The 27,093-nt window shown below is 41.3% G+C and overlaps 5 protein-coding genes across 6 annotated transcripts; 3 read left to right on the forward strand and 2 right to left on the reverse strand.

Annotated features, from left to right (window-relative positions):
* Window positions 1–282: 282 nt before the first annotated feature.
* On the forward strand, window positions 283–2,188 carry LOC103716512 (dof zinc finger protein DOF5.1-like). 2 transcript variants are annotated; one of them, XM_017845051.3, is made up of 2 exons: window positions 283–673; window positions 881–2,188. In XM_017845051.3, exons 1-2 carry the CDS (start codon window positions 623–625, stop codon window positions 1,844–1,846), a joined length of 1,017 nt encoding a protein of 338 aa, XP_017700540.1. In that variant the 5' UTR covers window positions 283–622; the 3' UTR covers window positions 1,847–2,188. The 2 variants fall into 2 exon arrangements, with proteins under 2 accessions (XP_017700540.1, XP_008802760.1); XM_008804538.4 differs by having other exon boundaries at window positions 287–673; window positions 878–2,188.
* Window positions 2,189–8,788: 6,600 nt separating this feature from the next.
* Window positions 8,789–13,273, reverse strand: LOC103716511 (protein spotted leaf 11-like). Its single transcript, XM_008804537.3, has 4 exons — window positions 12,853–13,273; window positions 11,235–11,351; window positions 10,600–11,031; window positions 8,789–10,516 (listed from the first exon to the last, which is right to left on the reverse strand). The coding sequence occupies exons 1-4, from the start codon at window positions 13,141–13,143 to the stop codon at window positions 9,344–9,346; spliced, it is 2,013 nt and encodes a 670-aa protein (XP_008802759.2). The 5' UTR covers window positions 13,144–13,273; the 3' UTR covers window positions 8,789–9,343.
* An 8,137-nt stretch (window positions 13,274–21,410) lies between these two features.
* On the forward strand, window positions 21,411–23,536 carry LOC103716510. Its single transcript, XM_008804535.4, has 2 exons — window positions 21,411–21,471; window positions 22,721–23,536. Exon 2 carries the CDS (start codon window positions 22,771–22,773, stop codon window positions 23,524–23,526), a length of 756 nt encoding a protein of 251 aa, XP_008802757.2. The 5' UTR covers window positions 21,411–21,471; window positions 22,721–22,770; the 3' UTR covers window positions 23,527–23,536.
* A 62-nt stretch (window positions 23,537–23,598) lies between these two features.
* On the forward strand, window positions 23,599–26,632 carry LOC103716509. The gene is made up of 2 exons (XM_008804534.4): window positions 23,599–24,422; window positions 25,517–26,632. Exon 2 carries the CDS (start codon window positions 25,608–25,610, stop codon window positions 26,355–26,357), a length of 750 nt encoding a protein of 249 aa, XP_008802756.2. The 5' UTR covers window positions 23,599–24,422; window positions 25,517–25,607; the 3' UTR covers window positions 26,358–26,632.
* LOC103716508 (protein brawnin-like) lies at window positions 26,528–27,086 on the reverse strand. The gene is made up of 2 exons (XM_008804533.4): window positions 26,887–27,086; window positions 26,528–26,776 (listed from the first exon to the last, which is right to left on the reverse strand). Exons 1-2 carry the CDS (start codon window positions 27,025–27,027, stop codon window positions 26,726–26,728), a joined length of 192 nt encoding a protein of 63 aa, XP_008802755.1. The 5' UTR covers window positions 27,028–27,086; the 3' UTR covers window positions 26,528–26,725.
* Window positions 27,087–27,093: the final 7 nt, after the last annotated feature.

Here is a 27,093-nt window from a genome sequence, read left to right on the forward strand (position 1 = left end):
CAAACCAATTTAAAAAGAAATGAAAAACACGACATGAGGTTCCACATCACGCATTCCATGCAAGTTGAACATTTGGGGGGGAGGGGGGGAGGGGGGAGAGAGAGAGAGAGAGAGAGAGAGAGAGAGAGAGAGAGAGCCAGGCAAACAGTACCACACCACCAAGACCACCTTTTTCCTTTCTCCACTGATATATGGAGGATGTTTTTCTAACTAAGCTTTGAGTTTTTTATTATTTCTCTTCAGATAATCATAGTATTAGGGTTCCATGGCTGTCCTAGCAGCCTCCTTTTTCTATCTCTAGCTTTTCTCCATGCATGAGAGCAGCCAGCCACTAAATCCCTAAACACTGTTTCAGCATCAGCCTTAGAAGCTTAAAGGTTAAGGAACTCTCTCCAAACCCCATCTACTCAGCCAACGCTACCATAAAAAATACAGACACCAGAAAAGAAAAGAAATAAACCCCCCCTCCCCCTCCCTCCTTTTCTTTTCCTTCTCTTCTCTCTATGTCTCCCCTCCTTTCCTCTCCCTTCGACTTCTTGTGGATGTGATTCTCCACCATCTCCAAACCCCATCATCCTTAAAAAACAAAAAGAGAAGAAGAAGAAAGAAGAAGAAAAAGACCATGGTTTTTTCCTCAGTTCCAGTCTATCTTGATCTCCCCAACTGGAACCAGGTGAGTTTCTTCCCCTTCTCTCCTCCCCTTATTTCCAAACTTCTCGCCCCAAGCTTCTTCATCAAAAAAGCAGATTAAAAAGAGTGAAATATTCCCACCCTTTTCCCCATCTCTTCTTGAATATACCATGTTTTTTTTTTCTTCTCTTTCTTAATCTTTTTTTTATGTATATTTTTCCTCTTTTCTATTTGCACATATATATAGCAGCAAGCTCATCAGCCACCAAGCGCTAGCGGTGGCAGCGGTGGCGAGGCCCACCAGCTCCCTCCAGGGTTGGCCGCGCCACGCCCTGAGGCCGGGATGGCAGCCGGGTCAGCGAGGCCCGTTTCGATGACCGACAGGGCTCGCCTTGCTAAGATCCCTCAGCCTGAGCCGGCCCTCAAGTGCCCGCGCTGCGACTCCACCAACACCAAGTTCTGCTACTTCAACAACTACTCCCTGTCGCAGCCTCGCCACTTTTGCAAGACCTGCCGCCGCTACTGGACTCGCGGCGGCGCCCTTCGCAATGTTCCCGTTGGCGGTGGCTGCCGCCGCAACAAGCGGACCAAGTCTTCCGGGAGCTCCTCAAAATCCTCCACCACTGCTGATCGCCAGGCCGCCAACGCCTCCTCCTCGTCGTCCTCCACTGCCACAAGTGCCGGCTGCGCAATTCTTCCGAGCATCGCCCCGCCAACCCAGTTGCCCTTCATGGCCTCCTTGCACCCTTTGGCCGACTATGGTGGTTCCTCCAATCTCGGGCTGAGCTTTACCGGGATCCATCCCATCGAGCAGCTGGATTATCAGGTGGGGAGCAGCTCGAGCATCGGCCTCGAGCAGTGGAGGCTGCAGCAGATCCAGCAGTTCCCTTTCCTAGGAGGACTGGAGGCCCCACCGCCGCCACCAGCACAACCGGTGCCGGGACTGTACCCTCTCGATGAAGAAAGTGGGGGCGAGGGCTTCGCCGGTCAGTTCCTTCCAAAGTTGTCAGGCTCCGGGCTAATCTCGCAACTGGCGTCGGTGAAGATGGAGGACAACTCTCAGCGGCTCAATTTGCCGAGGCAATATCTGGCTGTCCCCGGGAATAATCAGTACTGGGGTGGCGGCGCCGGCGCCGGCACGGCCAGTGGTGGCAGCGCCGGGTGGACAGGGGATCTCTCGGGCTTCAACTCTTCAACTTCAGGCAATATCTTGTAATTCCCAGTTCTTATTTAGTGGTTCTTGCGTTAACCCTCGCCCTGGATGCTTAATTTTTGCAATGGCTTCGGAGAAGAAAGAAGCACTTGTTTGCTACAACCTTTAATGTACTCGCGTTAAAGGCTACTGAAGAAGCTAGGAATGGTAGGTCAGTTTCTTGTTTCCGGGCGAATATATTGGGCTGGTTTTTAGATTTCTGTATCCTTCCTTTGTATCTTACAGAATGCCTACAGACGTGGTGCATGAGTTTGATATCTCTGACATCGAGAGTTGCTTCTTAAAAAAATGGACATGAGCAATGTATGTTACTTCATTGTCTTGAATAGCTTCTTGTTAACACTAGACCTATTACTACTGCCATGTGACGAGAAACTATTAGATTTGCTCCTGTGTTTGTGGATGTAGTTTACTTGATGATTAAGTCTTCTTCATCTTACGAAACCACATATAGAGACTGATTTATTCTTCATTGTTTTAAGCTAGCCTCTTTGGATCGTCATAGATAAAGCAGGGTCAGATATAATTTCTCTCACCCAAATAGTTAACCAATACATTGGAAAGTTTAGCTATTCTGCGTTTTTTTTTTTTTTTATGAACCAGGAGCTATTCTGCCATGTTGAAATGTATGTGATCTACAGTGGCAATATTATTGGCATCATGATATTTAAAGTTTCGGTCTTCCAGAAGACAGCAAATGTGAGTAGCTAGAACAGTCATAGATTATCTTACCATAGCTACGACCTGAAGCCTACTGGTCTCTCTCTCTCTCTCTCTCCCCCCCTCCGTCCCTCCCTCTCTCCTCTCTCTCCATGCAAAATCCTGAATATATACGAAGTTTAAACTGGAGAACTGGCTCAGGATGGGCACATATTCTCCTTTCGAGGCTTTTCTTTACTGGAAATACGAGTGCATTCCGGAAGTGAAAGTTCTGAAAACAAGTATCATTTCTCCTCTTTCGAGAGATTGTCTGATTGAACAATCGCATTGGAAGAAGTTTCTAAACAGGTCTCGACTGCCACTTCCTGGTTCCCCGTGCATAATTTTTACCGACTGCTTTGCTCGTATTTGCCATCAATACCATGTCCCCACATTGGAGGCTGAGAAGTATGTACATTTTGGAATTCAAAATAATAACTACCTCCTCAGTCAGTTGTAGTCAAAGAATTTTGCCATCACCCATATCGATGCTGCCTGCCTTCAGATTTCTAGAGTTTTGAAGCCTATTCTTGACTGGCAAGTGATATTCTCTTCTTCCACTTTGTCTTTTCTTGGTTCTGATTTATATAATGCCTTCCCATGGTCTCTAGATTCTATACTATATGTGTATATATATATGTTTGCGTTTTGAGGTCTTATATTTCCACATTACAAGCACCGTTTTGTGAAATGGAACTTATATTTATTCTATATCGATCCTTGCAAATCCACCAAGAGATCCTGGTTGCTGTCCTTCATTTTAATTAGGAAGGTTCTTTTCTCTACATTTTGCTACAAAATTTATGTAAGCGCAAAACTACGAAGTCCCAAACATCCATAAATCGCACAGGCACACAACACCTTATGTGAGAGACAGAGAGACAAGCACTTTATATCGGCATATACGCTGTTAGATTTGGTATGGGTTCTGCCTCGAATCAGAAGAACCCTCTAGGCTCTAGCTAGTTATCCTTTTGACTACAGTTTTAGATTTTAATATTGCACATATATTCATGTAACCTCCTGGTTGGGTTGGGGGGGGTGAACAAAAGCCGAGATCTCACAAAAATTCATGCAGCCCAAAAAATTCTTTCATTAGAATAACCTAAGACCAAAGCCAGCCATGGAAGGAGCACACACATGCACTGAAACAAGAGAAAGGGAAGGGAAGGATCGCGGAAATGATAGCTAAAGGTGAAATCCCCAGAAAATCCCTGTTGGTTTACCTGTCGCTGTCGAAGGGGAATCTGGTTTTACGTCTGCTTTCGCGACGTCCAATGCAGGCTCTGTTGGAGGGAATAAAGCGACCAAACCAAGCCCATGTATACACTGAAAAAGAGAGAGAGAAATCCTCCCTTGTGTTATCCTGAGCAGACGACAGCAATATGATATAAATGGAAACCAAAATCGATGGGGGGCTAGAGAGAGAGGGTTGTACGTACAACTGAACAAGTGGTAGGGTGCAACACAAAACAGGCTTCCTTGAAGGAAGGGAGGTGAGCATCAGTATACTCATAGTTATGGGGCGATATCTGAGGATATTTTTGTTTAGAGAGGAGGAGAAGGGTGTTGTGGTGTGGGAGAAGTGATGGCAGCTTTAACTTTTTTGAATGGGCTCCTGTAAGGGTCTTTTATGTTGGTTTCTCCTTTAGTACATAGCTTACAGGGCGAGAGAGGGAGGGAGAGAGAAGGTGGAGGGGGCCCCGAGAATCCATGCCGGCTCACGTTGCCTCGCATGAGCTCAATCATGTTCCTAATCGTGAGTGATCCATCAACAGACACCTCAGGTATTGCATTCGAAGATGACATGACACATTGTTTATGATATCAAAATACTAGTTATAAGGCTAAACAAGGACGATCTCTCTTCCAGTGTTTTCATGGGTTGTAATGAATTTGTTGGCTCAAAGAAGTTTATTTTAATCATTCTGTAAAGAAATTCATGCTTGAAGTGCTATATATATACGGTTCGATGGTAAATATTTAATAAAGTATCGCAGGGTCCAAGAACCAATTAAATCTTGATGATTAATGCGGTTTGTTGCATTGTACGTCTACACCTACGTGCAAACGAAGACTGCAAGTCAAGTACTTAATTCCTTCTTTCAAAAACAAAAGAATGGTGCATGGGGAATGACTTAAGGTGCATAACATATGCTTATTATATTTTAATTGTGGCTTTGCAGAACGTTAATGATGGCTCGATCGGCACTTGAAATCATTACCTTAAAGTTGCAAAGAACGTTGTCAAGTGGCAGAACTATAAGCTTGAACCTTGTGACACATGATTGCGTTAATTATTAAATTTTCTACTACTTGCTTCTGTCTAGCAATGACGAAATTTCGCTAGCGTCTGTGTTGAAAACAACCCTATGAAAGACATTTTTATGATGTTGTATATGGCCTTATCAAGGACTTTTATATGTCACACATACTTAAAAAATCTAATATTCATTCAGATTTTCTCAGATATCTTTTACGTACAGTAGTCATTTGGCTTTCCTCTTTCATGACCTACGTGAGAACATCACCCATATCTAAGATACTGTTCACGAGGTCATGTTTCGAATCCTTCTTGAATTCTCCCAACCTTGAAGAGCGATCAAAAATTAAACAGGATAAAGTCTGGTGTCTCCTCCACTTTGATGTGATTACTGGAATCTTCAGTGTTGGAGCGACTGAGAAGACCCTTCGCATCGTTTTATATATATATATATTGAAGGGAAGACCTTCACATTGAAGGTCTTCCCTTCAATATGATCCGGTTAGCATAGATGGCTTGTATGGTTCTCTTAATGTTTTCAGAGATGGTTTGTTTTCATTTGCCCCATCGACTAATAAAATGCAGCAAAGCAAGCTTTGACTGTGCTTTAGTGGGTGTGCTTTATCGGAACAAAGGAGTTGGTAACAATTGCATGCGTTATATTTTTTTTGGTTAAAAGCGGCTACTCATTTCATATAATTCTGACGTGAGTACACCCAGCCATATCGCGGGACAGTAAGAGATACAAGGAAGGATGGACGTCCGACACAGACGTCCACAGAAAATTTCCGGAGTGCCGGGCTACAAAGGAGGCGATCCAGTCTGCAGCTCTGTTCGCCTCCCTAAACACATGTCCAATCTGAACCTCACCCATCAATCGCACCAACCCACGGATCTCCCGAACCAGGGGGTGGCCATCTCCAAAACGATCCGCTCCTCGAATCCAGTCAATAACCACAGAAGAGTCACCCTCGAGGCATACCCTCTCCACACCAAGAACATGCCATGCATAGGATATACCCTCCCATGCCGTCTGCAACTCAGCCCCAACCACTGTGAGACCCGGCGTACGCCGCCCTCCTGCTGCTATCATCCTCCCCAGATGGTCCCTGATCACAAATCCGATCCCTCCAGTCACACCATCTGCTGACCGACTACCGTCGAAATTTACCTTGAGAAAGCCAGGGGGTGGGGGTACCCAAGAAACAAGGGCAAACCGGGGCGCTGAAACAGCGTGACAAGTACCCCAGATGTTCCTGGCTAACCCAGAAGAAAACCCGACGGTAGCCGCAAGAACCTCCCTCGCAGATAGCATCGCTCTGTCTACCACCATCCTCGGAGACGACCTCCTCCCCTCGAAAAGACCGGCATTCCTGTCCAGCCATTGCATGCGTTATATCGGAAGTACAAGTTTATGGACATTTCTAGGGGGATGAGAACTTGGGATCGTTTTGTTTCCTTGAAAAGGATTAAACAACTCTCGAAGAGGGTGAGAATGTACGGTTTTACCTGAATGGTGACATTTTTATTGTATTTTCTTAGAGATGGAGGGAGGACCCAAAAAAAAAAAGGAACTTAACACCAGGTTCTTAAATTGTTTAACTGTCATTTTATATTTAACATTTACACAATTAATATTGTAGTTTAGTTCATTGGATACAATTAGATTAGCATTTTCCAGAGCTGTCTTTATATACAATTATACCCATTTTGAAGATAGTTACACATAAAATGGCCATCAAAATCAAAAGGTGGGAATATGATTTTCAATCAACATAAATTAAATATAAAATGGTAATCCAAGGGATGGACCTCAATTACAATAAAAAAAGAAGGGACCAATTATATTTTGCATTCCAGTTACCAATGATTCACCTACCATAATCTTTCTCCAACAATACTCCTCCCCGCCCTATAATAGGAATCGGATCGGCGACATTTTTTGAATAAAAGAACTAGACCAATGCCTTGAGCTAAGCCTTGGACAATTGATCTGTCAAGATAGAGGAGAAGAGAAGATGAAGATCTTTTCTTACTAAGTAGAAACCATCCATAGCCTACCTTTATAAGAAGGTGGCTATCGTATACAGCTCATGTAAAGTTACAACGGCTATATTACAACGGCTATATTATCAGGTCATGTCACTAGCTAAGCAATATACAGCTAAGCTAACATCCTCCCTCAAACTCAAGATGGGAGTGAAGCTAACATGATCTACAATTCTTATTGCCCTCTAAATACATAAAACTGACTCTGGCTTAGTGACATGCATGCATACCTGCATCAGTTAAAAGAATACAACCCTGGTTTGCCGTTTACTAATTTGCCTCAATCAACTTTCAGTCCAAATTAACTCCCAAGGCGCAATAGAGCTCTTGCAAAGTATAGCACTACTTGCTCTTTCCAGAACAAGTCTTCTGCCATCTCTCTGAATGGCTTTTATCACCCACCCAGGCCAACTTAGGCAAAGTTGTGCAGAGCTCTAAAGAAACCCAACAATCTAATGGCCTAAGATACGTGTTTTCCAACTCTAAAGGAAGCCTGGCCCACCTCGGTCAAAAGTTTAGAAAAAAGTAGGAAGAATGAGCCATGAGTGTTCTACTCATTTGTCACCTCTCATTACCAAATCCTTCGCCAGCAAAAAGTTGAAAGAGAGGATGCTTGTGCTTGTTTTCTTTCTCTTCTCTCTCCTCGTCAACTCTATTTAGTAGGCCAAGGCTTACAAACCATTGAAGGGCCCTTGCGATGGGCCAGTTGGGGTTTTGCATCCACTTTATTCCGTGGAAGAAAAGTCATCGTTGCGACCACCTGACGCAACAGTGATGTCTCGGGCCTCCAACGAGAGGCTCCTACTTACGTTCAGATAGTAGGCCCATTGGAATATTAAAACAAGCACTAAAACAGAGGCTTGCTCATAGCTTCTACTTACCAGCCAATCCTCATTGGAATGCCTTTCACATTCAAGCACACCAAACAACTTAGCTCGTCTTATGGCCATCAATCATCATAGAAAGTGAAGAAACTGACAGAGTGACCAAGGAAGCTCAGAAGATTGGATCTACACTAGTATTTATTGTCGTCCTGACTGTATTGCCTTCAAAGAGGAGTTACATGGTTGTTTGGGATTTTTTCTTTTTTTCTTTTTTTTTTTGGCTTTAAAACTCCACTAGGTAACGTCGATTTTGGCCTTATATTTAAATACATTAAGTTAGAGTCATAGGCGGCATACGATTCAGCATTATATGGTCAAAGATTGAGGGATGATACTTTGGATTGGCTCAGCAGCATGTTGTTCGGATCAGTCCATGAACACAAGCAGCTATTCATGAATTTGGAGTTGCACAACAGGGCACAATTTAGTTAAGAAAAAGCTTCTTTATTTAAGATTTTTGACCTTTTTGTCTATCAAAACTAAGCAAATCCACAACCACATAGTATGCCCTACTGGTACTTTCTCTTGAGGGTGCTGCTCCATAGATTGAATGCCTTGCCACTTTCTTGTATTTTTGAGGTATAATAGTTTGGGTTGTTTTTTGGAACTCAATGGAATCAGTAAATTCAAGACAATGTCTAATTTCGATATACACAACCACGTTAGTTCGCTTCACATAGCCAAATCATGAAAAATCAAGTTAAAGCTGAATTTTTTAATAGCCCAAACCCGACTAGTTGTCACTGCTCATTGACTTGCAGATTAGGTTTTCAAGCACTAGGTGTGAATGATTGACAATTGGACTCCAACATAAGCATCCATCAATATCAAACAGAAATACTCATTTGTCCTTCTATTAAGAAAAACAGCACAAGATCGCACCAATCCTTTCATCAAGGATATTGAAAAATAGCTTTCGGAAAATAGCCCTTTACTTGCTTGTCAAAGAAAATGACATAGCTTCACATGGAAGATGCTGTAGTCCTGCAGCTTGCGAAGGCAACAGCCTAGATATACAACTTTATCCAAAATGATCTCCCCAGAGCAAAATACAGTAGAATGTTCCAGCTGATAGATGCATTCTCAAAGATCCTTTCTTCTTATCCAACCTGCAGTTCCACCTAGTTTATAAAGCCAAGCCTCACAGGATGGTAGACATTCAAACCTGAAGAAGCTGGTCTTCTAGAACTGAGTCCTGAAACAAAGAGGACCAGAGGAATCTTCACATCACTGCAACGTTTTATCATATTTCTCTCTACTAAAATTGAATAAGGCCACACTACATCGTGCTATATGATACATTACAAGGATTCCCTCCATATTCTCAGTCATAGGCTCTCCAACATAGGCATAACCCCAAACTCAAATCTAACAACACAACCCATATTTAATCGGAAAGGCAGGTGATATTACACCTCCCACGCTTTCTGATTAAAAAACAACCCTCCATCACTACTAAATCTATATTCCAAACTCAGTACATAACAACACGATCCATAAATTAAAATCGGCAGGCAGGTGACCTTCCACCAGCCAATCTTCATATCAATCTTCCTCACCTCAACAAATTGGCACAAAAGTAACAATCCAACAAGGAGGAAAAGGTTATAAATCAACAAGGGCCGTGGAAGTTGGAATTTCTGACTGTTCAGCCTCGGCAAGGACCTCGAACTGAGTGCGAACCAAAGATGCAGCCTGAGCCTGAGTCTCCTGTTGCTGCTCCATAAATCGGCTCATGCGCTCGAGCAACTGCACCGCCTTTCTCTTGCCCCTGTCTGTGCCATTCATTGCAAGCTCGTGCAAGGGTCCTAACACTCCGCAGTCCTGCGCCATGGCTAGATAATGGTACTGCTGCTCCCCACTACATAGATGCAGCAGAACAGCTGCTGCATTCTCTCTATTCCTGGGGGTTCCACTTCTGATCACCTCCACCAGCACTGGCACAGCCTCAGCAGCTCCGAGTGCAGCCTTCCCCTCAGGGTGACTTGACAGTATTGCTAGTATAGCCAGTGCTTCGTCCACCATCCCCCCTGCAGGCTCTGTTAGAAGTCCCATTAGTAATGGAACCACGCCAGCTCTCACCGCCTTTCCCTTATTCCCCTGGTATATGCACAGGTTAAAAAGTGCTGTTGCCGCATCCTTCTTGCCTCTCTGGGTGCCTTCACTCAGCAGAGATACAAGTGCTGGAATTGCCCCTGATGCCCCGATCATTACTTTATTTTCATCTACAATAGATAGGCTGAAAAGGGTGGCTGCAGCATTCTCCCTTGCTTCCATGCTACCATTCCTCAGCACATGCACAATTCCAGGCACAGCCCTTGAAGCAATAATGTTTGCCTTGTTCTCCTCGCAGATGGAGAGATTCAGAAGGGCAGTAACTGCATGCTCCTGAATGCGTGGGTCAGCCGTGGCAAGTAGATTTACGAGGCGAGGGATAGCACCAGCCTCAGCTATACAGATGCGGTTGTCAGCATTGCGCTTGGCTAGAAGACGAAGTTCTCCAGCAGCTGATCTTTGGTCTTCGAGATCGGGGGAGGATAACTTGCACAGAAGTGCATCTATATTAGCACGTTCACTTGAGGAGCAGGCTGAGGAGGGCTTACTAGGCCGGGTAGGTCGCTTTGGTAGCTCCACACCATTGGCTTCACACCAATGAGCTATAAGGCTGCGGAGGACAAAATTCGGTGTTATTGACACGTTGGACAACCTCTGCTGTGTCTTTGGGCAAGTGTCATGCCCAGACGCTAACCACTTCTCAATGCATGTACGTTCATATGTCTGTAGATAGAAGATACATTACAAGGAATGAGATGAATCTTAATAATGATGGGGTGGGAAAAAAATTGAGATTGAGCAGGTACCTGTCCGGTGGCCACAATGACTGGATCGCTCATCAGATCCAGCGATATTGGACAGCGGAAGTCATCTGGAATGACCAGAGTTTTAGGCTTGCCATCGGAAAGAAATTTAGAATTTGCTGGAGTGCCCATTTCAGGGTTCTGGGTCTGCATAAAATCCTTAATCTTCTTTAGCAACATCGACATCTTTTCGATGTTCGCTCCAGGATCTCCACCGCCACTGGCAACCACCATCTCATGTAAAGCTAATGATTCTTGTTTGAGATCATAGATAGTCATCAATTGTAATTTTTCTGCTAACTTTCCCAGGATAGTTGGATCTGCACTTGCATCAGTGCCCTTATTGTGTAGGGATAAAAGATCACCATATAGCTCAGGATCTGGCATATCAATCCGTTCTTTGGCTCTTTTAAACTGAGCATGCACAAGCTCAACCTGTACAAAATGTTTATCTTACTGCATATTTCATCAAGAACATGAACTGGGCGCGGGCTTAGTTCTTTATGATAACAAAGAAAATTGAAAACGGTCGAACTATTGTTTAATGGCAAGATTATGTGTGCTTGCTGATGTAAACAGGATGGGTAAAAATTATGTTTAAGAATCAAGAATCTAACTGCTGTAGAGGATAACCATACCTGCTCTCTAACTTCATCTGATATGTCAAGTTCATCAAAGGAAACTCCACCCAAAGCTTGCTCCAATTGAGCAGTTACTTCCTGGAACCTTTTCATTATCTTATCCCTCTCAAGAACCTGAGATTATAAAGGCAAATATAGGCATATGGATTCAAACGTGGATGTAACAGAGCATCTGCAGGCAGACAGCATGTATTTATCGACCAACCTAAGCAATCTGTTCTCCTCTAAGTAATCAAAAACAGATACAAAGGAAGCAGCATAAGAATGAAAAGCAAGCTACACAGGCTGTGGAGCAGAAAAGGTGGATCATGGCAGTCTTAACAGAGTGAGATTAATCAATTTGATCTAGCATTGTTTTTTTTCAAAATAAAAACAAAAGATACCATGCTACACTGGTATCCAGGATGCAGTTCTTTGGAATTCTGATATGTAGAAAATTCATTTTGAAACAGAACAGATTATCAAAACATAATTTTTGGACCTATGAGCTATAAATCAAGAAGCATCCACATTAGCATTTGGTAGGAATAATTTCTAACGGTAGGAATTTTCTTATCTCATTCCTCTTCTCGTCGATCTTAATCATCAATCTTCTCATGAAAGCAAGGAAACAGAGATACATGTAAGTTTCCATGTTTTTTCCCTTTGAATTATATGAAGCAGATATGGGGTAGAAAACCAGGCTCTCCATCTAACCAAGGAATTCCATGGGTACATCTGAAGCAATGCATCTATATGATCACAGCATCTCTACTTCCGTTCTGCTATTGCCGTAGTGGATGCGCCAAAAAGAATGAAGACTAGATACAATTGCATTATTACTCAGAGTGGTGTAGCCTCACCGCCTGAAACAATAGATAGACTATAACCTACTCCTTGCAGATCTACCACCATCTTGACCAGTTGCCACTAATTTTTTTGAGTGAGCCCATATATTGCCGAATCATCTGGACTTAAATGCAGCAGCCAACAACTTCATCATTATAATGTTCATAACCAGGGATGAAGATAAAGCTTGTGACCAATGACTGAAAAGATCCACAACCACAAAAGTAATTACCTAGAATTTATGTACGTATTAAAACCACAGAATCTAAAAAGCATATATTCTTTTCTTTTTCGTCGTAAAACCTCCAATTAGCTGTTTTTCTTACAAAGCACATCCATCCTTAACTTCCATATCCATTCCGAATATTCAGATTTCGATACCTAAGTGCAATAAAAAAAATTCCACGTTTTGATTCAAAAATATTGGCAGCCCAAACCCCCCAAGAAAGGGCAATTTAAGCAAACCCTCCATACTTCAAAAACCTCGAGTCCGGCGATCATCCAGCAAAAGGAAAAGGCCAGAAAAAGGAAAAATGATAGCTTTTTTTGGTTTTGCATGATTTGCTGTTGAATAGTCTACGATTGTGGCAAGAGAAACGACTCTAGCTGATGAATATCAAATCAAGATCAGAACTTTGACGATTATATGCGAAGAAAAATCCAAGAACTCAAGAAATCTCCAATTTCTACCGAGATCAGAGCAGTGATCGACAAGAAGCCACATTTCCCAAGGAGCAAGGCGGAAGATTAGAAGTGAGAGAGAGCTTGGTATTGGGTTTCCACATACCAGGAAGATCTTGCTCCCTTCGCTGCCGAAGCGGAGGAGCTCCTTGGCGGAGGCCAGGGCGTCCTCGAGAGGAGCTAGGGTTCTAGCCGTCGACTCCGGGATTGGGTCTCTACTGTCCTTAAGCTCGTCGAACATGGGGGCAAGCAGCTTGATCCGCCGGGAGAGGTTCCCGAGCTGCTTCCTGTAGGCGTTCCGGAAGTCACAGATGGCGGCGATCTCCTCCACCATCACCAACAGCCTCTCCACCGCCGGCACCTCCGCCGCCGCCAAGCCTTTCTCTTCTTCCTCCATCGACGCCGATGTATTCTGAGTCTATTCTAATTCTGCTTCTTATTCTTGCTCTTGGATGGAATTACTTGAAGAACAAATAACGGAGGATAAAAGCGGAGAATTCGGGCTCTGCCGGTCTTCCTCTCGTTCTTCTCTGGTTTCTTTTTTATTTTCTTATTTTAATTACCCTTCTTTTTTTCCGGGTGGGGTCCGGATTAGCGATGACGTTGGTTGGTTGTCCTAAAGTTAAAATTTTTTTAAAAAACTTTTATTTGGTCATCCATGATGGTGACCAAAATAAGTTGGCCGCGCACCAATTTGAAAGATGATAGCAAGCAAGGGTTTGTTGAGATTTATTGCGCGGCCTGCCCTCATTAGAATTTATTTAGTTGATCATTTATTTTAATAACTTTAGAATTTAGATCCATATTAAGATAAGTTGAGTCTTAAACTTCATACAGTAGAGTTTTTTTTTTTTTGAGTGGGATAGTGATATTTTTTAACTTTTAATGCGAGTTGGGGGTGCTCTTCTCTTCAAGTGGGAGGGAGAAAGTATGTAGTTTTATTATAAAAAAAAAAAAAGAGAGAATGTAACACGAAGAGGTGAATGGAATTTGTTTTAGTGAGATGAGGTGCTTTAAAAAGTGGGAGTTAGATTTTTTTTTCTACTATTAATACTTGATTTAGTTGGTGTCGATTTTAGATTCTGAGTAGGTACTTTCGATCTACATTAAGTAGTGTGTCGTTATATAACCTCTGTCTAAAAGTAAAGGCATAGAGTCTCCATAGTAACATTTATCCATTATCACATAGATTTTATATGCGAGTCCCCATGCATTCAAATTTGAATAATTATGATGCTGATAGTGTATTCATTTTCCTCTCTCTCTCTCTCTCTCTCTCTCTCTCTCTCTCTCTCTCTCTCTCAAAAATAAAAATAGAATACAGACATGAGAGGAGCACTAGTTTAAATTTAAGCCAAGCCTGAGCTGATTTGGAATTTGGCTTGGGTGAGCTAATATGTGTTTAATTCATATTCATATTAAACTTGGTTGGTTTTGACCCTTGCTTAACTAGGTAGTGGGATGATAGCGTAAAAATTAGTTGATAAAAATTAGTTCTTTCTTTTAGATAAGCTAAACCCATGACATCATCTCAATTAGAGACAAATAAATTAATCAAGTGCGATTAAGCATATGATCAACAAGTGATTACCTATGTCATAGTGGGTATGATGCTTGAATTAATATGGTGCAAGACGTGGCCCCTTGAATGTCCCTAGAGAGGGAGGAATTGACCTAAACAAGAGTAAAAATGAAGGATGGAAAAGAATTTTCTCAGGAGGATAAAGTTGATCAGCTAAAAGCGTCAACGACCTGATGAAATGTCACACAGATCGGGACTCGATAGACAGGTGACCATCATTAGAAGCCGGGAGTGGCGGTGCCCTCTGTCCTCAGAAAAGTCTGAGTTGCTGATTTGGTGGTTTGGGCTCTGGAATGGCTGACTTGGGCGTGTCTTCAGACTCATCCCTTCCAGCCGCATTGCTTTCTAGGTCATACACTGCATGAAAAACATGGCTGATAAGGAGAGCATAACACATGAAAACCAAAGACAAATGCACCTGTTTTAACACTTTCATATATAGAGTGTTTTTTTTTCCTTCATTAACTAGTTTTGAAAGCTGCATTATTATGCTGAGAACTGATCTAACTTGAATACATGACAGTCCATGACATTTTAAATGAAATAATATCAATTTTCAATTCTTGGTAAAATCATGTTTTTATTGGAGAGACGTTATATCAGCATTTCCACCAAAATTACGAAGAAAAGAAAAATATTGATAAAATCAGTTTACTTGTCCATTATTCATGCAATAATTTCAGTTTTCAATTCTTGGTGAAATCATGGTTGCACGGGAGAGAAGTTATATCGCATTTCCACCAATATTACGGGGAAAAGAAAAATATTGATAAAATCAGTTTACCTGTCCGCTATTCATGAACAAGATCTCCTATTTATATCGTGGATTCAGATAACGGGAACTGTAATTATTATAACAGTTGTTATAATAGTTTTGGCCACCTTCTATTATATTGTTGAGATAAATAATATGAAAACATAACGAACAGCCCATCATAACTTGTAGCGGCCATCATTTTCTCTTATATTTTCGTTTTCAGTAAAAGAAATATCATTTCAGGTTTCAAAAATTTTATCTCAAAATTATCTTCAAAATTGATTATACGATCGAAAATACAATTACTTTCCATTATTGCTGGATATTTCCCGTTATAATACTGCTATAGAAGCCATTATTTCAGTAATTATTTTAGTAATAAATTAAAATTTAAAAAATTGCTTTTGAGAAAAAGATAGCCGTTATAAATGCAATAACATTCCATAGTGGTTTCGGTAGGGGGCATTATAACGTGATAGCAGATTATATATTTCAAACTATGATTTATAGAGATTTGCAGTAGAAATGGAACAATGAGAAAGGTCCTGAAAGAATATTCAGAAAAATGGTTAAACTCATGATCAGAAAAGCCTTGTGATTGTTCATTGGTTAGTGTAACTAAATAAATTAGGTAAAATTATAAAATTTTGATATAAACTTTGTCATCAGGGTAAGTGCATTACATTTCAGGTGCATGGGGCTAACAATTTTGACTTACTTGATTCTACGTTTTAGTGATGCTAGTTGATGCGACCGTTTAAGTAGTTTAGGTTTGTAAAATAGTCTACGTTTTGTATCCATAGAGAAGGTAGTTTCACTTACTACTGCATCCTGGTGAACGAAGAGGCCAAGACCTAATCCACGTTGCCAAAATGCAGCACTTGTTGCGGTTTGGTGGTGTTAGGAAAATAATTAGCCACCTGCAACATGACAAAGAAGCATACCTCATTCTTGGTTCCATACAAGCACTAATTTTAGGTCTTCTTTTTGACTACCATATGTCAAGAAGAAAGGGACTGCAAACCCACCATCTTCTTTGCTAATTAATGTGGTAGAGGAAAACAACAATTTGTGTCCATCCATGGACCACCGTTGAGCAAGTCTATGACTCCATAATTACCCGAACACCAATTACCTTAACCACTCATTGTGCTTAATATTTCTTCACTTCGATTACCGAAGTAGAACCTCTAGATAGAAAAGCAGCAAGCCAAGTTTGTTTAGATGCAAAACGTTTCTAGTTTTGTAGATTTAGTCCTAATCTTTGCATGTGATGTGTTATGTGGTTTAAGGAGGATACAAAAGTCTATTGTCTATATCATATGGACGTTACATGTTATTGTTTCTTCGACATGTTTCGAAAGGACATGCATCTCATGTTATTAGGAAACATGCCATGAGATACAATGGCCTAAGATGAACTGGCAAGAATTAACTAAGCCATTAGCGCATCTCCAACATGAAGATGTCTAGGGGAAAATTCTATTGAGGTTTCTGGTATGCTCTTCTAGAGGCAATTGATATGCAATAAGTGCTAGGTCTATATAGTATTTTTTCTAGGAAAAGATGCTGTATCTCATTTCAAATGATGCTAAAGTCTATGACCAATTAATTTTGGTAAGCGTAGTAGTTATTCACCAACAATAAGGTTTGAGATTGAAACCTCTCCTATGGAGAGATCGGGTACCAATCGGCTGATGTTGACCTAAAGTCCATATAACTAAACCATCCAAACTTTTTTCCCAACTATTCAAAAATAATACTATTTTTAGTAACGGAAATAATAGCAATAATAATAATAATAATCATCTTGCTAGAAAAATATAACAATAATGGTTTTGGCGGTAGCAGTATCAGTAATAACAATAATCACCAAGGCAAAAAAAAAAAAAAATCAATCTCCTTCGTTTATCATATAAATGGCAGGTAATTTAAGTTTTTCTAGCGTGCTATGCGGAATAACAAAACGAAACTTCTTTGATCTATCTATCTCACATCTTTTGGTCTAAGAAATCAATGCTGCCTGTAGGAATTAGTCTACTACTAGAAAATGAAAGAGCCCCATCTATACCATCTAAGAACCATCGAAGAAGTTACATTACATACAGGTATGTTATTTCTTAATATGCACTTAGACCATTCTGTTATATCAGCTCAATCACAACTTGGGTCAAGCAAGGGTTATGCTTACTAATCTTGATGTAAGTTTACTTGTATCATCTTTTTTGTCGTAACTTACGCAAACATATTTAGAACTTTTTTTTAATTAATTTCTCTTTATACTTGTAACGAAAATAGTATATTTAAAATTAACATTCGTATTATCAAATAAAAATCCATGATTTTTCTTCCGGTTTTCCTAGTTTTTGCCACCTTTTTTCATTTTAGACATCAAGACAATTATAATGGTTGGGAACCTAGAGGACTGAAATGATGAACTCCTTTCAAGCCCATCATGTCAAATTAGGCCCCAAACCAGTCCTGGGAAAAGACTGTTGGCCCGTCCAAGCTAGCTGAGTGCCTCCTTAAGTAGGGCTGGGCTTTTCTTAGTCAACTAGAATAATTACAATATTTGGAGAATTATTAAAAGATTCTCGAATTATTCTCACATTTTCTCTTGACCAAATCATTATTCCCCAGTTAATTTATTCGTGGATTATTTGTAGTAATTTAAGATTTTTTTTATGTGTTATGATACTATGTATTATTTTTATATGTGAACAATGTTTCTCTTCCTATAATTTATTATTTTTGTCATTTCTACACTATTTTTTATGTAAATGAATTTAAAAATATTTTTAAAATCTATATTTTTTTACTTTTAGTATATTTTTCTAATTTTTGCTGTCCGAACACCCGGTCTACGAATTGATCCAGTTGTTAATAGGAGAGTAGAGGATGCCAATGTTGATGTTTGTCCTTGATGAAGACTCCCTTATTCAGTTATTGTTTTTATTTTAGATTTATTTTCCAATTGAAAAGGTAAATTGTTCTTGCTTGCTTCTTTCTTTCTTCTTCTTTTTTTCTATTTTTTTTTGCTACTAGGACGGACGATTCATATCTGACAAGTATAAGTACACCCAATAAAGTCAGAAAATAGAATATCTCGAAATGTCCGAGGTAGCTCTCCATCTCCATCCCATATGGTACTACCGTATGGCTGGCTATATAGGCGGCCATCCAATCCGCATTTGATTGATAGTTACATTTGCTCTGAAACTGACCACTCTCTTTCCTGAACAAACTACTACCTGCGTTTAATGAGGCACCGGTTTGTTCCGGGCAGTTTACACATTGGACCGACCAACCATACAAAATGGACGAAACCTGTCCGTCCCTACCAAGCATGAATCTAGAATAGAAGGTCCCAAGGGCCATGAGTTTTTTCTAGTTGAAAAGCTCAAAGATTTGACTATTAGGTGTCGAGAATCATTGCTCGATTCTACTTCAAGTTTTGTTCTATTTGGTTATCTCACTTAGAATAAATATTCTTTATTTTATTTAATTATTTCTTCTAAAATAATTATTTTTGTCCTTTAGTGATTATCAAAATTTATTTTTTAATAGGCATTAGTTTTTAAATTTAAATAGAAATCAAATATCCATGGACCATGAGACACTCTATTTAAAGGAAACTTTGGTGTCTCGTTTGGTGTAGCATGGGAAGAGAGAGAGATGGAGAGAATAAGAGGTGTCCTTTTTTATGAGGTGAGATAGAAAATTTTTTTTTAGCTTAATTTATTAATAAAATATTTTTTTCTTTTTTTTTTTACATCGGCGGCTCACATACGGCGGATGTCAATGCAACCAATAAAATCATAAAGCAAAATACTATATAAGAGCTATGGTACTGGCCCTGGTCTGCCCAGGTAAAGCCTCCAGAGTGGTGAGCCGCAAAGGAAGCCACTCAGTCTGCCGCACAGTTCGTCTACCGGTATACGTGCATAGCTTGATGGGAGGCGCACTGCCCCAATAATCTACGAATATCGTGGAGCAGCAGCCAATCCTCGACTAAGTGACCTCGACCCTGGATCCATTCGATCACCGTGGCGAAGTCTCCCTCGAGAAGGAGGTGGTCTGTATCTAGTATCCGCCTTGCAAAGGAGATACCCTCCCAAGCAGCTTGAAGCTCGGCGCACACCACTGACGAGTCGAAGATCCGTCAACCCCTGCAACTACCAGTCTGGCGTCATGGTTCCTGATGACGAATTCCATACCTCCGCCTCGTCCGTTTTCAACGACAATACCATAGAAGTTCATCTTAAGACAACTAGAGAGTGGAGGCACCCAGGAGACGAGCACAGTCCTGAACACTGCAAGAGCAGAATGGAGGCCCCAAATGTCCCTAGCTAACTCGGTAGGTGATGCCTCGATGATGCCTGATATCTCCGCCACATGCAGTAGCACTTGGGCCGCCACCACCCTCAAGTGAAGGCCGCCGCCCTCGAAGACTCGGGCATTCCTATCCAGCCAGCAATAATAGACTAAGTAGGCAGCACGAGTTCTTCTGTCCTCACATCCAGACGCCCCAAGCCAAGGCCTCTAGAAACCGCAGGAATACCTCGGTGGATACCCACATCTGCCACTGGTTGGGGTGATCTGAAGCACTTATCCATATCTGACTGGCCGCAGACACCCGAAGAGAGCATGGTAGATGGACTCCTCCTCTGCTGTGCACGTCACGCAGATAGCAGGAATCCTCACTCCCCGCTGTGCCAGCACACCTCTGGTAGGTAAATACTCCCAAGCCATCTTCCAGAGGAACAGAGCAATACGGGGGTGGATGTGCATCCTCTATACTCAGCCACCATCAATCTGCTGAGCCGAGGGCCCCCCAACCATCCTCGAGAGGTCTCGGGCGCTCACCGTCGTCCTTTCGGTTCTGCTCCACACTCTCCTATCCGTCGTCTCTCCCTCAGGAATCAGCAGGGCTAGAACCCGCTCATACGACTTAGTTCATTAGTTGAGATCTTAACATGCCTGGTTAAAAGCATATAACTTAAATGAAGACCAGTCCTAATGCAATGCATGGCTTTAGATTATGCATCATATGAATAAAACCAGATCAGATTAGGTTTACGTGACCCTTTTGCATCCCTTTAGTGTACTCTAGTTTTCTGTCCAACGCTGGTTTTAGTTGAGGTTTATTTAGAGATAAAATAATAATGTAGTGGTAGCTACTATAAATAATGGATAATAATAAAAAAAATAAATTACAAATTTTTTTTTTGAGAATAAAGATAAATTACGCTTACCTCCAATAATATAAAAAATCTATGCTTATCCCTCTAAAATTTATTTTATCCAACACTATAAGCTATAACTTAATATAACATTAGCAAAACTATTAACTTTAAACGGGACCTAAATGCCACATTAGAAAAAAATCTATAATGACTAAAATAATCTTACCAGATATAACGGCCACCAAGAATATAAGAAAACACATGTATCCTCCTCCTCATTCTAGGACAATTTTGACTTTTCATATGAGATCATCGGATTTACTCATGTCGTTAATTTAACTAGGTGTAATCGAAGATTTTACCAGCTATAGGATGTAGGTATAATAAACAAAAACCTCTGAGGAATTTTTTTAATTTACTCTTAGAAGAGAAACTCGATATACGAAACTCAAGAAGGTTCAATCCATCTGATTCCCCATTTCCTCGCTTAGCCGGACATAGGCACTTTAGGAAGACAACAATGGATGTAATGGACTACTTTTCAGACAGGGCAGTTACATTCTCTAGTGATGGAGCAACCGAACTGGATGCCTCCTTCCCTGTAACAAAAATAAAACAAAGATTCCACTGCCATTCATCAAATAGAAATAATTATTTCCAACCAAGAAGATAACTTGTTTTTATAAATTTTGTTGAATTAAGATGAGCAATGATAAAGTTAAGCTACAGTTGCCACGCTTGTTACATAGCAATCGGTAGTAAAAGAGTAACCAATAAATCAAAAATGTTATTTTAAAAACCTAGTATAATATATTTCAACTATAGTTAAGGTGCCCTAGGGTTCAAGAATCAAACTTTAGAGACCAGCTCTCCATCACACAAGTCTTTGGTGGGTCACCACGGCGGTTAAATAACTAAATCTCGGCGCTGACCACGCAAAGGCAAGGAAAGTTCAATCTAATTTTGCTAGTAGAATGAACTGAATGGCGTCGGCACTACTTTGGCGCCAAGTAAGCGTGTTGTGACTTCTGGAAATTTCTATGCCTGCACCCGAAGAAACCGGTCTGCAAATTACGAAAGAGGCAACCGGTCTTCTAGTGTCTATAAATAGAGAGCAAATGATTGAAGCTAAGATATAAGCGGTGGGTATGTCTTTAATATCTTCTACGTCCTCAGAGCTTTCAGGAGCTGGAATTCAAGGTATGCGATTTTGTAATCAGTATTTAGTTGTGTTATCTTAAACATATATCTAGCAAATTAAATTGGTTGATTGCAGAGCAAATATACCATATACTTGAGATTGAAATATGGATATGATGCTTTTCTTTTCATTTGATTCATTCATGTGATTATGTCAGCCATGGTAAAAGCAAAGAAACTTTTTTATGCAAGTGTAACTTGCAAAAATTGTTGTCAAACTTGGAATTGGTGGGCTAGAGGGACATTCGATGTTCACTGAGCAGCCATCCCAAAGTTTCTTTCCTTTTTATATCCTCATCAAAAGAATTCATTTTCTTTTATGGTTTCAATTTTTTTCTTTTTTCTTTTTTTTTCTTTTTTTTTGGGCTAAAAATAGATGTATCATACATATACGAATACAACTAAAAAAATCAAAAAACAATACATTTCAGATAGCCCTGGGTAACTCTGCTTCTCCCATCCAGAGGTGATCTTCGAATGGTTAACAACAAAAGAAGCCACCCAATCTGCAGCCCTATTAGCCTCTCTAAACACATGCTTCGCTTGAAGTACCATCCTACTACAAATTATGGCGTGGATATGCTCACTTGTGATCATCATAATAGCAATCAAAAAATGTTCCCACAATTCAGCAAAACTTCTTACGTCCCTCCTAGATTATAGCAACTATGCGTTTCTGATCAAAGCTGACACAAGAATATTCGGCAACTTATGATCATCACATGTTACTGTTTTCCATTAGCCCACCAAGACAGATGCAATACTATATACATACATACATATGCATGTATGTATGTATGTATGTATGTATATGTATTTGGACCTATACACCTCATGTATAGCGCATCTATTTTCCTCTTTTTACAAGAGGGAAAGATACACATCAACTGTACTGTAACTTTCTGCGCCGAGAGTAGGTGCATCAAGCATTATTCAAGAAACTTATCTTCTTCTCTGTACTTTCATCCAACTACTTTGACACATACGGATGCATCATAACAAATGAATACCATACTTCAACTCTTATCAGTCACGCATCATTATAAATAACACTCAGAACTTGGTAGTTGATCAAGGGTCAACCAAGTCTAGGTCTTAAATCATAGCTTTGCAACCAAGAAATCATGGGACCACTCCTTGAAGTCAGATTGGGAAGCTTGTGCGATTGTGTGGCATCCCTTTGACCGACACCATAAAAGGTTGCGTGGACGCTAATTTGTTTGCTCTTGTTTGTTTTTTTTTTTAACAGATAGCAAAGTCACTTGTGATTAGCTTCAACCACCAGGAGACGTCGATCAGATGACGATCTACGGTAACATAATTCACCCCATGCACCCGGACCATGTCCTCAAGCTAGAGCAGGAGGAGACACCTTACACTTGCAATGGCTGTGGGGAACTGGGATTCAACTCTCGATATACATGCGAAGAAAAGTCATGCAACTTTCATCTCCACAAGGACTGTGCCACCCCTGAGGACATCATCACCCATCCTTTCTTCCCGGGATGCTCCTTCCATTTCCTCCAATCAGGCGAGCCAGATCGATTCTGTGATGCATGTGGAAGGGACATCAAAGGCTTTGTCTACCATTGCTTTGATAAAAAATGGGACCTGCATCCAAGCTGTGCATCCCTTCCACATGTCATGGAGGAGGCTGAAGTAAAGCTGGTCCTCCACCGGAAGGTATCGTCAAAATGCTGCCGATGTCGGAAGAAAGAGCTCAGGAAGGGAGCCCGAAGCTGGTCTTATGTATCGACATGCAAGGAGTGCCATCTCCATGTGGCCTGTGTGAAGGAGATCCTACTTGAGAACTGGGAGAATGAGCACCTTGGTGATGGCAGGAGAGAGGTCAAAGCAGAGACGAAGGACAGTCTAGTACTGAAGAGCACAGCGCCTAAGCTCCAAATTGTTCTTGAGAAGAAAAGGAGCAAGTCGGGGAAGTTTGCAAAGTTCAAAAAAATAGCGAAGATCGCAATTACTTTTATCATGGCTGCAGTAGTTGGAGACCCCACAGCTCTGGTTGCAGGTCTGATTGCATCCCTCATTGCACATTGATTTTTTTTTATTTTTTTTTTTATTTTTTTGTGGTGGGGTGGGGGGGGGGGGGGGGGGGGGGGGGGATTTGCTTTGGTGTCTGCGGCAGTATTCAGTCACAAAGACAGTCTCTTCTGAACTTCAAATTTTGATGTTTCTTTCTCCCTTTTTTTTTGATGTTTGTAATAAGACTTGGCTTCCGCGCATGCTGTCTAATTTGTTGCATGCTACTGTGAGCGTAGCGCAAAATAATATGGAATCTACAATTCCACCATATGCCGTGTGATCTTTTCAATTATTACATTACAATTACTCCATAACTAAGAAATAAAATCGAATGTCTGGAAGAGACTCATGCGCCAAAATTACTGACAAATAAACCAATTTTCAAATCGCAGCTCTTCATCCTCCAGCCGGCCCTTGCTGGCTCCCTCACCCTTGTCCACCGGCGGCACCGCCGGAAGAAATATTAGTTCTGGCATTTCATCAAACAGGAAACGGGCGTCGCACTGCTTGGCTAAATTTTTTTCTGTTTCATCATTAATATAATAATATAAAAAAATAACTATCTTACCTCATTGCTAACGTCACCGTAATGACAATAGCACCTTTCGTCATCATTTCGAATAAAAAATAAAAACATAAAAAATAAAAGATAAAAAAAATTAAGTCATTACTTATCTTATCTCTGGTTCGGGAACGCGTTATGCTTGACCTCGACCAAATTGTTAATTGTCCCACCTGACGCTACCGGATGCTAACGCGGAGCAACCTCGCTATAACCTCCGAGAGATTTCCAAGCCTTCACCTTGAAGGCATTAATCTCTTTAAGCACGCATTAAGAGGATATGTTCCAGCCCACGAATCTTCTCGGAGATTTCCAGCCTCAGAGACTACGGGCTGCCCAGGCCTCTAAGGTATGTGATTTCTTCGCCGGCAATTGATCGGTTGTATTATACTTTGCTGAAGAATATAAGAAGATATGTTGCTTCTGCTTGGAATTGAAATATAGAGATAAATGCCTTCCATGTTCAATCACAAATGGAGATGTTAGTTATGATAAAGAGAGTACTGTTGTATCCCTTTTCCGTCTTCTGTTTTATCATCCTCAAAGGTATTACTTTTCCTTCAATTCTTGGATTTATTTTCCTTCAATGGACAAAATATGTTTATTTCTAATCATGATGCTAGTGCTACTGTAATACACAGCTCTCACAATTTATGTAGCTTCTTCATTGAATCCTTGGACCATAATCAGAACCATTACAAAAGCACCACCTTGGACCATGCGACATGCCATCAGCGCATGGAAAGTTTTCAGCAAGGCTGCTTTTTTCTTCTTTTTTTTTTAGTGCTAAGACCGGTTATTCATACCGTCCTAGTATATATACATCGAAAAAAATCAAAAAGTAAAATATCTCAAAAGGCTCTTGGAAAGAGCATATCATCCGAGTACAAAAAGAGATCTTTCTATCTGCAATTCCATTCACCTCATGCAAAATATGTCTTGCAATAAAGAAGATGTTTTCTCTCGCCAGTCTCTAAATATTCTGCAATAGAGGACGTATACTTATCCTCCTAACCTGCCTCTAGACCCAGCCAATTGCCGTAGGGCCTACTTATTTCCTTTTTTTTTCCTTGTCAAGTTTCCACTACAAGATTTAGAGAGGTTCCCCCTGCATACAAGAACACTGTTTTCGTATTTAGAATCTGGTTAAGAAGAAGCAAACTTACCATCGTTCCAAGGTCATCCTCTTCCTCAATACTATTCTCCCATGGTGAAAATTTCTCTGTGTCCAATTTTTCCCCTCGCATGCTGCTTTTGGTTGTCGAGGATCACCATAAACTTGGCACCCGAGGAAGCAATCTCACAGGGCAACCTAAATTTAAGATTGTTTATGCTCGTCTATAATCCTCCATTCATATCGTAAGATTGCATGTGTGGATGTGCATGTACGATTTGCATGTTTAGCAAAAGCTAGTTCTTATAAGTGCATCTGCTCCCCTTCAGTTGATTGACAGGTAGTTCTTTTTGGATAACGTCCATCACCTGGGTTCATCGACCACAAAGGAGACAAAAGCACACATCGACGGAACAGGACATGATCTACGGGGAGATTAGTCACTCCAGCCACCCTGATCACAAGCTCAAGCTAGAGCACAGGGAGAGACCCTACAACTGTGATGGGTGCAAGGAACTGGGATTTGGATCCCGGTATACATGCGAGGAGTCATGCAACTTCCATCTCCACAAGGATTGCGCCTCCCCTGAGAACACCTTCACCCATCCTTTCTTCCCAGGATGTCTGTTCCATTTCCTCGAAATCGGCAAGCCAGATCGATTTTGCGATGCATGCGGTCGGGACATCAAAGGCTACGTCTACCATTGCTTCACCGAAGGATGGGACCTGCACCCCAGCTGCGCGCTCCTCCCGCATACTATAAACGATGGTGAGACGAAGCTGGTTCTCCATCGAGAGGTGACCTCGAGATGCCACCGGTGTGGGAAGAAGGAGTTGAGGAAGAGTGCCAAAAGCTGGTCCTATGTGTCGACGTGCGAGGAATGTCACCTCCATGTGGCTTGTGTGAAGGAGATTCTGCTCGAGAATTGGGAGAAGCAGCACCTCTGCGATGGCAAGTTCGAGCGCAGAGCCAAGACGGAGAACAGTCTTGCAATAGAAAGCAGAGACTCGAAGCTCCACATTGTTCTCCAAAAGAAAGAAAGCAAGCCCGGGAAGCTTGCAAAGTTTACGAAGATGGTGAAGGTTGCAATCACTTTAATCATGGCTGCGGTAGTCGGAGATCCCACTGCTCTGGTTGCAACTCTTATCGCATCCCTTATCAACCATTAACAGGCTCAGACCATGCGTGGTTGCCAAGAAAGCCTCTCTTGATTCGTTAATGGCTTTTTCCTTTTGATGCTTCCTCTATTTATTTACTTATTTAGTTCATGGTTTCACAAGAAGACCCGGCTCTCACGCATGTATTGTTATTTTTGTTTCAAGTTGCGGTGTACATGCTCTTTGTTATGTAAATTAAGATGGACTGTAATTCTATGGACCTTCCATTGTTCGTTACAACAAAAAGTAATACCAGAGCCCAAAAGAAGAGACTGATGTCTTACAAATTACAACTCAGTCGGCAAATTTTTTCTTTAAGCCCAAAAGAAGAGACTGATGTCTTACAAATTCACGCTCCCGCTTTGTTGGACGAATCATTCTCAGCGGTCCTTGTTGGTTTCTCCGCCCTTGTTCTCCACTGGCGGCAACGTCTGCATATCATCGATTCCAGAAAAATGTTAGTCGTGGCATTTCATCGAACAGGATTTGGGCATCGACATATACACGAAGACGAAAGGCGGCTCGCTAGAGGAGGACAAACCAGGTCGGGCTTATAGATATTGTGGACCACGGAAGCGCCGGCGAGTAGGGAGACGACCACGACGACGCATGACCGGGCGAGGGACGGCGTGCCCGTCGGCTGCCTCCCGCCTCCGAACTTCTTCACGGTATTATTCCTCATCCCTGCTGTGCTCCGTCAATTGGATTAGGTGCGGGTCGAACCGTCTCCGGGTATAAGAAGGCAAGC

This window comes from Phoenix dactylifera, chromosome 3 (assembly GCF_009389715.1).
Source record: "Phoenix dactylifera cultivar Barhee BC4 chromosome 3, palm_55x_up_171113_PBpolish2nd_filt_p, whole genome shotgun sequence".
NCBI lineage: Eukaryota > Viridiplantae > Streptophyta > Magnoliopsida > Arecales > Arecaceae > Phoenix > Phoenix dactylifera.